This window comes from Etheostoma cragini, chromosome 10 (genome assembly GCF_013103735.1).
Source record: "Etheostoma cragini isolate CJK2018 chromosome 10, CSU_Ecrag_1.0, whole genome shotgun sequence".
NCBI lineage: Eukaryota > Metazoa > Chordata > Actinopteri > Perciformes > Percidae > Etheostoma > Etheostoma cragini.
In genome coordinates this window covers 12,713,443-12,727,774 of record NC_048416.1, presented here as the reverse complement: position 1 = coordinate 12,727,774, position 14,332 = coordinate 12,713,443, and the positions used below count along the sequence as shown (strand labels likewise).

Sequence of the window (14,332 nt, the reverse complement as noted above, 5' to 3'; positions counted from 1 at the left end):
CTGGGATTTGCACAATGATAAAGATACATGTGTGTAGATATACAGTATGTTTTCTGTAGGTAAGGGAAAACCAGATATATTGACAGAGATTATGTACAAACGTAGCTCAGCGTAAATTCTTTCAAGAAGACCTAACTTTCAATCAGTGTACTCCTAAATCAATTCAGCTGTTATCCTAATGTACTTTTTTGCTGTATATAACTGTGGCATATGCTTTATTAAATCTCTTCCTAAATCGAATCAGCTGGTGTAGGCGTTCACCTTCCTGCTTAACCAATCAGAATCATGCACAAATGGCAAGGGCCAATCACAGAGTCACAACCCTGCTTCTAAAAATCTGTTTCTCCCTATTCAACGTTGTTGCAGGCTAAGAGTGCAACTCTCCACCTCCCCTTCCACCTTCAGTCATCTACTCCGGCTGACCAGTCCGGAGTCTCCTTCGGTTCACCACCAGTGTCTAGAATTCATCTGGGGGTCTGATGGTTCTCTCCCCCTATATAGATATATGAAATATTCATATAGCGATGGAGTCTAATCGCCAAAGACTTTGTATATTTTATTGGGCTGTATATTAAACCTAATTTGCATATCCGCAAACTTGTCTCTCCTGATTGAAATACACACATCTGAGTCATTGGCTACTTGGTATTCTGTTCATGTGCAGAAGAGCCATCTTACTTTTTATATCATAATGATCATTAGAAGATAAGGCAAAGCCAAATCTGCATGTTCAATTAGTACTTGTGCAATGCCAGTGAGATAATACATGGGACTGGCTAATGTCCTTGCTTCTGAACTTCTTTAGCCATTTTCTGTTTGAAGCCGGAAAAAAGAAGAAGATGGGGACAGAGATTTCCCTCTGTAGGAACACAACTGTTGAGCTACATTTAATAAGCTGGTCAAAAACCCTCTCCTGCCGAGAGGGACTGCGCTTTTAATGACCATTCTGCTTCCAAAGTCTCAGATGTGCGGCTAGATTGGTGCCACATAGCAGACAAGGCAGCCATATTATTAATAGCAACACACCACACATGCCGCAGACTAGGGAGCAGAAACCCAGAGAGAAGGAAATAGAGAGAGACACACTGGCACATAGAGAAAGCATGTGTCCCTTGCATGCTTTTACTGTCTGTGAAGGCAGGGAGACAGATGGGTGCAGTAAGGAGGAGATTAGATGGAGGAGGCAGGGCAGAGATGGGGTCTAAAAAATCCAGCCCTCCCGAGATTACGTCCAGGCCAGCCTCCACGCAGGCCAGCAGGGGGGAGGTGATGGATGTACCTTCTGACCGGAGCCCTCGGCACGCCCACATGGAGACACTACCAAGGCCAGGGCAAAGGAGCAGGCAATCAAAGAGAGAGGCCGGAGGGCTGGGATGATATAGGACGATCCAGCTTATTAAATAGGCTTCAGGAGGAGCATGGAGCATCTGAAATAAGTTGTCACTATGCCACCAACAGGCATAAAAGGAGTCTCTGTTAGATAGAAAGTCTATGCACTGTAGGCAGTAATGACAGACTGTGTGCAGTAAGAGTGGGAATACTGTCATTAAATACACCGACACACCAGGGAGCTCCAGAACAGTGTGCCATCACTGATTTACTTTTTCTTTTGTACCTGGGCCTCGTTACCCTGCATCCGAGCAGCAGGTATAGGGAAATGTTTGTGTGTGAGACACATTAGGAATCCTATGCCATGTTATCATATCCTACTGCATTTATGCTACTGCTGAGTTCAAACAAGCCACATTCGATGCGACACCGCTGCCTCTATTTCTAGGCATAAAGTAGGAATTTTAATTTGCGAGCCGAGTCGAAATAAAAAGCCAAATCAGGTACCATGATGCATTGTTTACATATTATTTGTTTTGTGAATTCATTTCAAGTAGGAATCTCAATTCAAAACTCTCTTTCTGAGTCTGCTATCATAGATAGGAAATAATCACACACATCTATTACTAGAGGCCACCTGAAACCCGGTGGGCTCCTGCTACAGTGGATAATTCATTTGATTATAGATTTTTACATCCATTTTCACAGCTATGCTGATCCAAACACTTTGATTCCGTTCTTGTTTATTGTGTTGTCTTGGCAACAAGATCCTCCTACTAGTTTTCAACTCAACAGCTAAGACTATAGAAAGAGGAGGATGAGGACAGGAGGAGGGTAGAGTACAGCGGAGGCTGTGAAAGCAGGTGCAAAAAGACATTTCTTTACTTGGATTTCCTGTCACATCCTGCAGCCCACTCCAGTCCTAAACTTTATATAATTACAACAATCTGTGCTCCGAGAGAGACTGTGTGAAATCTGATTGCCATTGGTAACATTCGCAGCAAGAGTCCTAGCGTGATAGAAGGCTTCCTGTTTCAATTTCCTAGGATCCCTCAAGTTTTGCTGGCTCTTTTTTTATCCTTTCATTGGGGCATACATTTCCATTCAGGGGAAAAAACAGACGCGGTAATATCCAATTTACTGGGGAGGCAGAAGAGATGGTTTCACTGGCAGTATAATAACATGCTACATGGAGCGTAACATTATGGAGTATGAATAAAAAAGGCATTTATGGTAAAAATTCAATCCCAAAGCAGTCATCATTCATCGGAGGAAATCAAGGCAATTAGTAACACTTTAATGCAAATTGGAGAATGCAAAACACATCACAAATCCCTGGAACTGTAATAGGGGACCAAAAAAGAGCAGCTCAAATGACCTCTTTCAAATGCATGCCGGTCTACTAATCAGAAAATCCAAAACAGACATCCTACTCTGCCTAGTGACAAGACAGAGATGATGACAGAGAAATGTGTGTGAGTGTGTATGTTTGTGTGAGAGAGAGAGAGAGAGAACATGTGCATATGCCAAGACATTCAATTCTGGGCAGTGCAAATGCATTAGCCTTAGCTGTGAAATTTGCAGTCCAAGCACAATGTGTGTGGTGGTTGGGCACCACACACACTAAATAGTTTCCTGACAAAAAGTTATTTTTTTTTAAACCAATCCTTTAACTCATGCAAGAGTGCTTTCTTTAATGTAATTTACTTGTATGTAATGTACAATAAAATCCCCTTGTTACATTTCCAACCATGCGTGTCCAAAGCAGCATGCTTTTGGCTTGTTATCGTGTTAACAAGCGAGCTGCGTGAGCGGGCCTGAATGTAAAGATTTCTTATTTGGAATATTACCACCACATAAACAATGTAACAAAGAAACATAAACACTGCTACACAACAACACCTCAATATCCCGATGGCCTGTCGTGTACTGTACACAACACGCAAAACACACAGTCAGCTTCATATTCACACAGTCAGCTTCATATTCACAAATATGTGTCTAACTGTCATAATCCCAGGTTAAGGATGATGCTGTGTCCATGCGGCTCTGCTGGTTGCAATTCATGGACTGAGCTCAAAAAGCACAGTCAACTCAAATAAGCCAAAGCATTTTCTGCAAGAAGTTACCATATGAGCAGTAGAGCTCCATCTTAATTCTATGATGCATTAGAGGAGCATGAGTATGAGGGATGTTTGTTGCATGCCCAGGTTCAGTATGCACGTGTTGCATTCAGTATTAAAGACATTGCCAACATGGGCAATAAATCATCATGAAGTAGGACTACAGGAGGACACCAGATAAACAGCATTGCTTACAAAGACAACATATGTGTGTGTGTGTCATTTAGCATGCCACTAAAAAGATCTCCCAGGTACAACACTTCCCTTTTTTATCTTGCTTACAAAAACACATTATACCTATATGTCTATTTTTGACATGGAGAGGGATGCTAGCAAAGTACATCAAGACCCACATTTGGTCTGAAATCTGCCATGGAGTTTCAATTTCCGGATGGTAATGAACATCACAATCATTTAAATGCAAACACCTGCTTCTTAAAGCATTCTTTATGCTGTGTAGTACAGTAGAATCCATTACTCAATAACTCTCTAGCTGCATCACCACTTTATGATATCAAGCAGCCTACACACCAGCAGGTATGAGCTCCACAGCTGTCTCAGCCACCCCGCCCCCCTCGTCTCTGCTGTACCATACCTTCAGAGTGATGGGAGAGGGTGAGCAGGCTGACGCAGGAAGCTCCGATCCCAGAACCAAACACAGTGATGCGGTTGGAGTCTCCTCCGAAGAAGCCTATGTTCTCGCTGATCCACCTTAAAGCCTGGATCTGGTCCAGGAGCCCGTAGTTCCCTTTAGCAGCCTGGTCCCCCGTACTGAGAAAGCCTGCAACACATACACATATATTAAGATATTGAAAAGTCAGCCAGGTGTGTGTAAATTACAATGTTATGTGTAGTGAAATTTGCATATGACCAAGAAAAAAAAAATAGGTAGTCTGTAAGTTGCACGTGCAGTGTGCCGAAGATTTCTATTTTTCATTTGCACTTGCAGCATAAAAGGATATCCGCAGTGACTAAGCCCACCCCGATGACTTATTGGATGACACGGCTGTTGGTAAAATAGGAGTGTGTGTGACCACACGTCATTTGCACCTTATGGAAAATCAATGCCATGTCTCCCCGGGTAAGCACCCATCATCGGATATATTGAGCAGTCCTGATGAAAATCTTAGGAATCTATGAAAACACCACAGACGGAGGGAAAAAGACCTGATAATAAGACTACGAAGCATTTTGATGCTGCAAAACCCCTCGTTATGGACTGCTGCTTCATTATCTATCCTATTAGCGTTACCACCTTCCTCTGACATATTTCCATTCTCTCTCTCACATTTTGAAGTCCTACATACTTTCAGTCTAAACATTCCCAACAAGCACTACCGTGCACATTTCACTCCGTGTCTGTGTAATCTGCAATATGATGTCTCGAGTTGGACAGTGAGTCTCTCTTGGGTACATCAGAGCTCGTGTTAACACACCACCCTCTCCCAGCTGCTCTCCGGGGCCTAAGCTCAGCCAGCTGAATGATGGGTAATCGAGTCGTGGGAGAAGATCAAAGGCAAGCAATCCCTGAAGTCCCAACGTAGACTCAATGTCCATCACACCCCTGAACATGCATACGAGGTGACAGCTAGGAGATGTGGGTGGAAACCAAGCCCCCCCCCCCCCCCCCCCCCCCCCCCCTCTTTTTAGTGGCAACACTTCACAAGCAATAAATGTGTTAGTGGTGAATGCTCACAGGCCTCCAGTGATGGTCCTTCAGCATCACAGCATTGTTTCTGACATCTATTTCATGGTCTATGCCCCCATATAATGATAAGCTCTCATGGGTTTAAGTCCTAAGGGGGGAAAGTTTTGATTTCAACAATGAAAAAATAAAAAATAAAATCAGTGTTTCTTGACTCGGATCAGCACAGCGATCCTCACTGTAGATAAAGACTGATTAGAAAGCAGCTGGCCCTCAAAAAGGAAGCATGTCCGCCAATGCCTGTTTTCTCTCTTTGTTTGAATCAGAGGCAGAGGGCACAGCCTCTTGCCCAACCCCCAACAGCACACCCGCCTTGTCCTGAGTGCCTGTTGGCAGGAACAAAGAGGGTGGGCAGGGGAAAGGCCAGGCCTGATCATCGATAGGAGAGAGGCAGTGGCACAGGAAGCAAAGCAGGAGACAAATGGATCAACAGATGGTCTCCTTCAGACGCATCCCTGAGGATGACAGAGCAGCAGAGCACATGCAGAGAGAGAGAGAGAGAGAGAGAGAGAGAGAGAGAGAGAGAGAGTGAAAGAGACAGGCAGAGGAATAGAAACACAGAGAGATAGAGACAGAGTGAGATTGAGAGAGAGACAGGGGGGGAGGAGCTTGTCCTTTTCCTCTTGCAGCTCCTCCTTGTGTTCCTTCAAAACTTAAGGACAACAGTTTTTACAACCCTCTCCCGGGTGCCATGGAGAGAGAGGAGACATGACTTTCCCAGAATAACCCTCATTTGCGAAATGGTTCACACTTCACCAAGTGTATGTCAGATGGGTTAGGAAATGTCAGGAGACCGGCATGAAAAAGAGATTCCGTGCAACTGTTAGCCTAATTGAAAAGATATAGCAAACATTATCCATTTGGCATTGTAATATTAGGGGATTACTAAATGACAAAAATGTAAAGCATTAGAGTTGGATCCCCAGCTGCCAGAATAAAGGATATTTTTCTGAGTTTTTCTTCAGCTGTTGTGATTCCTCTGCATCTATAAATGAAACCCGTCATTAAAATGTAGAGGTTGAATCCAATATCTCAGACAACAAGACATGCTGCAGGCACCATTTAAAAATACATCTAATATAGCTGCTGGTTATGTTTTAATTGGAAAGGTGACAGAGAGTATTTTCTTTGGAAAGCAATTAAGATAGCAAAGTAAGTGTTTTTATGCATGGTTATTTCTATTTTTACATTTGACTTTAGGTTTGTGCTCTGGAGGTGTTTTGGTCTTTTTGGTTTTCTAGCTATTTCTTTACATGCATCAGCTACGCGTGACCTCACTCTACTTTACTAGAAAGGTAGAGGAACAGACTGTTTCAATAACCACACATACACTTTCCCGTTGTCTCTGGCTTGAGTTATCTACATTTTCAAACCTCCTTACTCATCAGGGATTGGGTTATAGATTTCCAGATCTACAGCAGCAGATGATCCCGTCTCATCAGCCGTGCGTGGGCTTTGGCTGCACATGAACCGTGATCTGTTCACAGCTCACTCCTACACAAGACCTTGGGATTCTGGGCTGCAGCTCAGTGCATCCGAACTACTTGGTCAGGCTGGTTATGTGCTTGACTGCGCTACTCAACCCTGACAATCACTTGAGATTTTTATTACACACTAGGTGCCGCTTTACAATAAGCATTTAATTCTAAACCCTGTAATCACATTGTATCCATCTTTGTTAGCTGCCTGTGTTCAAATCGATATGCAAATTCTCTTTTAAATTATCTGACCAATTAAGTTTGGCACAAACAGTAGACACAATTACAGTACACTGTGGAGTTAATTCAACAAACATAAAATAATCATTAAATAGTTTTAGTTGATCTGATACTTTTAAAGTGAAGTGCATACAAATCAGTTTGTGCTAATTTAATTTTCTCTGTGACATTACAGCATTAATGTTGCCCGTTGTGAGTTCTGGAAAAAACTGTAGATGTTTGTTTTCAATTCAGTTGCAGTAACTGAGGCGAAGCCCAAGCTTCACACCTTCAGGCTGAACACCAATGTTGTATATGGTTTGCTGAGCGCCTTTTCCTCTTAAAAAAAACAAGACATTGTTTTGTATATCTAGCTCCAATTGGTTCAGTGTAAAGCATTTTGTTTAGACAAAGGAAATAGGCACATAAGTAAACGGAGAAAGGCCCTGAAGTTAAACTACACTGGAGAAAAGAAATCCTATAACGGATCTTCAAGTCAAACCTTGAATCGTGAATGCCAAATCCAAAATGTATTAAATAAGATCTGTTAAAGGTCCCATGACATGGTGCTCTTTGGATGCTTTTATACATGCCTTAGTGGTCGATCTAATACCATATTTGAAGTCTCTTTCCCAAAATTCAGCCTTGGTGCAGAATTACAGCCACTAGAACCTGTCCCACAATGAGCTTTCCTTCAGACGTGCCATTTCTGAGTCTGTAGCTTTTGCTAGGAGGAAGAGGCTAGGGGTGTGTCCTTGACCAAAGCCATGATGCGTGTCTCTCTTGAGTAGGCCAAATTCATTCTCTGGGCAGGCAAAGCAGAGAAAGGGAAGGTAACCTTGCTCCTTATGACCTCATAAAGGGCAAGATTCCAGATTGGACCATCTGAGCTTTCATTTTCTCAAAGGCAGAGCAGGATACCCAGGGTGAGGTTTACACCTATCCCCAGTTCTAGCCACTGGGGGACCACAGGCAGGCTGGGGGAATACATATTAATGTAAAAAAAAAAAAAAAAGTGAAATTTTCACCTCATGGAACCTTTAAGAGAGAGAACTGGTTTTATAAGTTGCAAAAGGTCATGCCAACAAATAACTCAAATTGTCTCAACGCTTGAAAGAAAGCTATCCATAAATGGAATCTATCCTCTCTACATGTCAGCTCGGTTAGACATGAAATTTGCATCATAGTTCCTTATTCACCACAAACAAACTGTATATGATAATAACAGTGATTCTGTGCTCTTTCTCTGCATGTGAGAACTGTAATTTGGCCTGACTGATTACATGATGTGTTTTTGTATTGTGTCTCAAAGCTGCTGCTCCTCCTTGCCCGTGATGTGTTGCACTTCTGCTGTATGAACCTGGTATTTTCTCCGTGTGGCAGCTTAAACTCCAGAGATTCAGTCCTGATCTCAGGTGGAGAGGCAGCGGCGGCTGTGGTCTGGTCGCAGCCAGGTCAGGTCGGACTCGCACCTGTCACCCTGCATCGTCCTTGCCGGACAAAACTTTGTGTATGTAATGCAGCTCCCCCTAAAAGAAACTAAGACATCCTTGTCACTTTAACATGACCAGAGGCTCAGTTAAATGTATACACAGCGTCTCTTCTCTGCAGTGTTTGAGCTTCAGCCAACGTGCCGGAAGCTATACAAGAGCAGCAGAGACCAGGAGATCACTTCAAATCCAACACCTTTCCAATTCCACACAGTTTCACTGACAAGCCACAATCATTGTGCCTGAATATCAAAGAAAGAAAAAAAGCCCAAAAAGCCAGCATTGAGCGTGATGCCACATAATGTATTCTGCGTCTTTACGGTGTTTTATCAATAAGCGTGCACGCCTTTCTCAGTCTGCACTGAGCGTCTCTGTTTCCTCCTGAGCCACAGCAATGATTTCCTTTAGCTATGCTTCTCAGCATTGCTATTGCTCTATTGATTATGATTTAAATGTCTGTTTCCTGTACGGCGGGCTATAACTCAGAGTGTAGCAGAAAGAGGTGATGATAATGATCGCTCCGACCCCAGACATCTCTCTTAGCCTGGTCTCCTAGATAATGGAATGTGTGTAAAGTAAAGGCGGAGGGTGAGAAGGGGACGAGGAAAGGTAAGGGGGAGGGCAAAAGCTTGTTATTGAGCTGAAGAGTGTGCTAACATAGGGACAGATGGAGGGAACGGATAGGGAGGAGGAGAGGAAAAGAGAGGAGGAGAAGGATAGAAATAACAGCGGTGACGTAACTGAGGGAAAGTTTTTTTGGCTTTTTGGTAGATCCATTTTCGCTTTTACTTTGCCTTTTCCCTTTTTCTTTCTCAATCTCATCCTCTCCCTCTTTGAGGGTGCCCGTTAACAAGGCCTTCTGTGTCCAAACTCTCTTTTGGTACTCCCTCCCTCCCTCTTCTTGCCCTTTCCCTCAATCGTTTCTCCCCTCTTCTCTTCTCTTCTCTGGGGAAATAAAGGCCTACACAGTGGCGGCCTTGACAGCCTCCTCTAAGAATCCCCCACTACAAAAGAGCTTCAACTTCCCCCCAGCCAGGCCTGGGCTGAATGGGAGCCTCTGGGGTGTGGATGAGAAGCAGAGGAGGGAAGAGGGGGCCACACTCCACGCAGCCACAAAAAGGGTCTGTGTGTGTCAAGCTCACGATGAGCAAGGGACATACTTAGCGGTCCATCTTCCACACAGGGAGACATTCCCACAACATTTTTCATCCTCTTTTTTTTGGGGGGGTCAAGATTTCAGCAAGCCAACGAGAGAGAGAGAAAAAAAAGGCTGGGTGAAGGGAAAGGGGCAGGAAGGGGGCGTGGGCCTGAAGGAAGGTGATTGCCACTTGGATCAGTGTACAGCTCCTGTTTACAGCTCGCTGCCCAATTGCATGGCTGGAGCGCAGTCTGATCTCAGAGCAGGGCTGCGAGAGAGTTAGAGAAACACAGAGAGAGAGAGAGAAAGGCAGGCAAGCACAATAAAGCCTCTTTATGGTAGCCTGGACACTGAAGGCCATTTACCCAACACCACAACTTCGTTTCCGGTGGAAATAAAGACGTTTTGATTATCACTCCTGCAAATGACCAGTTTCATATAAATGAATACCGTAGCGGAATCAAACTAGAAAATTATGAAAAATATTTTATGTATGAGCCCCTGATTCCTGCTGGCCTCATTACAAATCAATAATTAAAGGAAATATCAGACCGCTTTGAATCGCAACAAAGTCAGTCGATGTATTAGGGGCCCGCCCCTCGACACTTGGTGAATTCAAACTGAATGATAACGTGCTCGCTAAACTGCAGGTCTTTGCTGAAAATGTGAACAGACCAATGACTAACAGAAACTGAAATGGTTCCGCTTGAATGTTCGTCTCAGTTGCACACAATGAAATGAGAGAGAGAGAGAGAGAGAGAGAGAGAGAAAGAGAGAGAGAGAGAGAGAGAGAGAGAGAGAGATATGTGGTGTGTGAAGAATGAACCAAAGCTGAAACTATATTGAAAAGGTGGTGTGGTATTCTGATGCTGAAGATAGAGCATCATGCATATTTTGCTGCTGAATACAGACTGAGCCACTCAAATGGAAAATGTCAAGAGGGAGAATCTGTGCCGCATTAAAACCAAAGCTCATCTGACATATATCTGAGTCCCTAAAACCCAGATCTCTTACAGACAGACAAGAGCCTGTTATAGCAGACAGGGATTAAAAACAGATACTGTAAGTCAGTGCTGGTGCTGCACATGGCAGCTGTTGATTGTCCTGCATGTGACTTCAGGGCTGCCTAATCTGATTGTGTGATATTTCCCGGTGGTCAGGCGACACTATTCAAGGGATCTGATGAACAACAGTCCTGGCGGCAACTACAAATGAGCAGTTTGCATATGTATGACCCCTGGCACCTGACTGCCACTCAATCATTCACCCATTGGCTGTGGCGGCTGTCCGTTTTTCTATTTTTATTTTTTTTATTCCTCCTTTGCTTCTCTCCCATCCTCCCTTTACCATCTCTTCCTTTGCTCCAGCTCCCTGTCATGTTTCCTGTCTTCCTCTACTTTCAGCGTGTCTCTCTGTTCTCTGCCTCTGCCTCCATCTTTTTTCCGCTACTTATCACCTTCTCTCTTCTCTGTATCTCTCAATCTTTCCTTTCAGTGAATAGCACAGACAGTGTATTCTCAAAGACAGCAAAATGCTTTTACATTAAGGGAAGCTTTGCATCTCACAGCTGGTGCGGAGGCGGGCCTGCAAGCTCCTGCAGAAGGAAAGAGAGAGACGCTGGTGTTGGAGAGTCACAACTGTGAGGTTAAGCACCGCTTTGGTTCCACATGGAGGAACATGCATCGGGGGGATATTTCATAAACAAGAATATGCCTTTACTTAAGTCTGATATTTAAAAAATATATACATTCTTACAGTGTACTCTCCATCTTTTGTTCAACCAAAAGGACACTTTATGCAAGAAGCTCTGCCCCACTTCTTGGCCTATGGCAGAACAAGTTCAAAGGCATGATGTGAAACATGACAGCAAGCCTGGGTGATGTAATTTGAGGGTGTGGTGAGAAAGTTTAGCACCACCCAGCAGGACGGGGCAGTTGTGCAATGATGTGCCTTGGAGGACATCAGAGACTGGCTTATCAAAGCACATCAGTGGAGCAGAGTAGGACAGAAAGCTCATAATTTCGAGGATCTTCAAAGGCCAACTCCTCAGGTTGGATTAGCTCTCATAGGTGGCCATTATGGCCTGCTGTGAGACTGTGTTACATCACCTTTTCTTTTAACAACACTCAATAAACGTTTAGGAACTGAGGACACTAATTGTTCAAGCTTTGTAGTTGGAATTTTTTCCCATTCTTCCTTAGTACTACTTCAGTTGCTCAATAGTCTAGGGTCTCCGCTGTTGTATTTTGCGCTACATTTTCAATGTGGGACAAGTTTGGACTAGCCTGGTCCCACCACCACCAGACTCTCGTTGTTTCATTTGTACAGAGAGTCTGGCCACTCTCCATTGACAGGTGTTAACTTCCTTGAAGGTGGGTAGTCTGTTGAAGTTTAAACTTTTGGAACTGACCAGAGCCACTCTGGATCTGCCACAATCAATCGCTGACGTTTGGTTGTGAAGTTGGCTTAGCATCGCTAGCGTTAGCCTTAGCTAACTCCTTCACCACTGACGTGAACGATCTGGCAAATCAAACATCAAAGGTTGTTCTTGCGCGGCTTTAACTTCCGAAAATTCAGCAGTGTTTCCACAACGGACCTAATGGCTTCGCTCGCATTTTCTAAGCCGCCATTGGTACGGAACTCACCGAAGGTTACCGAACCTCAATGTCATCCTTCGTTTGCTGATTGGACCGCCAACAATTTGGCTGGAGAAAACACGTGAATATCCCGCAAACCCAGAAGGAATACTGAATGAAAATGAAAATTGAGCATATGTACGTAGGAGGGCGGAGCCAGGCTAGGTGTGGACTGCAGGCAGGCCACTCTTCTACCATGAAGCCACAGTGTTTTAACATGAATGTGGCTGGGCATTGTCTTGCTAAAATAAACAGGGACTTCTCTGAAAAAGGCATTGCTTGGATGGCAGCATATGTTGCTCCAAAACTTGTTTGTACCTTTCAGCATTGATAGTGCCTTCACAGATGTGCAAGGTACCCGTGCTGTGGGCATTAACACACCCTCATACCATCACAGATGCTGGTATTTGAACTTTGTGCTGATAATAATCAGGATGGTCCTTTTCCTCTTTGGCCCGGAGGACATGACATCCATGATTTCCCAAAACAGTGTGAAATGTGGACTCGTCAGACCACAGCACACTTCTCCACTTTGCATCAGTCCATCTCAGATGACCTCAGGCTCAAAGAAGCTGGTGGCGTTGCTGGGTATTGTTGATATGTGGCTTTCGCTTTGCATTGTAAAGTTTTACTGTAACTTGCACTTGTGGATGTAGCGACAAACTGTGTTAACTGTCAATGGTTTTCCGTGTTCCTGAGCCCATACATAATGATGTCGGCTTGAATGCAGTGTCATCTGAGGGATTGAAGGTCACGGGCATTCAATGTTGGTTTATGGCCTTGCCATTTATGTGCAGAGATTTCTCCAGATTCTCTGAATCTTTTGATAATATTATTGACTGTAGATGATGAAATCCTTAAATACCCTGCAAATGTACGTTGAGAAACATTCATAAACTTTTGGACTGTTTGCTCATGCAGTTGTTCACAAAGTGGTGAACCTTATCCCATCCTTGTTTGTGAACTAACCCTTACCTTTTGGGGATGCTCCTTTAATCAGTCCCTCCAGGGATCACAAATTTAACCAACCACCGCAACTTTACTGCAAATTTGACCAATAACTAGAGTTTCCCACGACTGCAACCAATCCCAGCAGTTACACGTGCCAGACTTTGTGACAGTATGTGACTTTGAGAGCCAATGACCAAGCGGGAGTGAGAACGGGTTGAAATCACATCACCAAATTCCTTTCCTTGTTTCTGACATGAAGACGAGAAGTGTGTGACTCGAACAGCTCACATTTACCAAGAACACTTACAACGAAAAATTGTGCAAAACATTTTACACCATCTTGCCAACCTCTATATATTTTAACATCAATGTACGCTGTGACGTTTTTTTCACTCTAAACACGTACTAAGCTGCTGCTGACTTAATCATGTTGGCTCTCTGCAGCGGGCAGGGTTGCTGCTCAGTTCCCCCCCACGTCTGACGCACGCACACACACAAAAACACACCAACAGACGGTAGATGCAGGAAATACGTAAGGTGAGACAACAATAAATTGAAGACAGCTATGGTTGTTATTGTAAGTGCAATGATAAGTTGAAGTCCAATGACTACTTTATCAAACCGTATGAATGTGTGTGCCAGGCCAGGATAGGAAATTAACTAACAATGTAAAGATCAATAAGCCACTGACAGACATGTTCAAATTTAATACATTCCCTATTAATTATTAATAGTGCTGTCAGTTAGATGTGTTACTAATTGCGTTAGCACAAACCCATTTCAGTGGTTTTCACTAGTAACGTTAGAAAAACTACAACACCACCGGAACACTAGACCGGAAAAAAAACAGGCATGCCACACACACTTGTTTTGGCTTGCGAGCCGGCCAAAGAGTAGTAACATTACGTTTTAACCTGTTTTGTGTTCAGTGTACCACTGGTGGTTCGAAATTGGGATCATGCATCATTTCTCGGTTTTGATCGCGTGTAACTTTTTCCCTGTGCGCGCTAGAAAGCATGTCGACACGCCATTGTAATCTGTGGTGCCAGCACGTTCCAATGGACCTGGTTGCTAGCCAATAGCATGATTCTATCAAGAGATACACTCAAACTAAGCCAATCATATCGCACAGCCCCCATTGGGCCCACGTGAGAAATAATGACAGTAGAACGCACCAATTAGAATGACAGGTCATAAAACTGGCATCCCTGTGTAGCCAGTAAACAGACGAGTTGAATGGTACCAGACATGGCCAAAAAAACC

The 14,332-nt window shown here is 43.8% G+C and overlaps 1 protein-coding gene across 2 annotated transcripts in view; it reads right to left on the bottom strand.

Moving 5' to 3' along the window:
• Positions 1 to 14,332, bottom strand: part of nlgn3a (neuroligin 3a) — a 124,370-nt gene that overhangs the window by 40,016 nt on the left and 70,022 nt on the right. For both annotated transcript variants that reach the window (XM_034882722.1, XM_034882721.1), the window contains one exon: positions 4,048 to 4,233. In XM_034882722.1, coding sequence (XP_034738613.1) covers positions 4,048 to 4,233 — 186 coding nt within the window. The remainder of the gene's footprint in view (positions 1 to 4,047; positions 4,234 to 14,332) is intronic.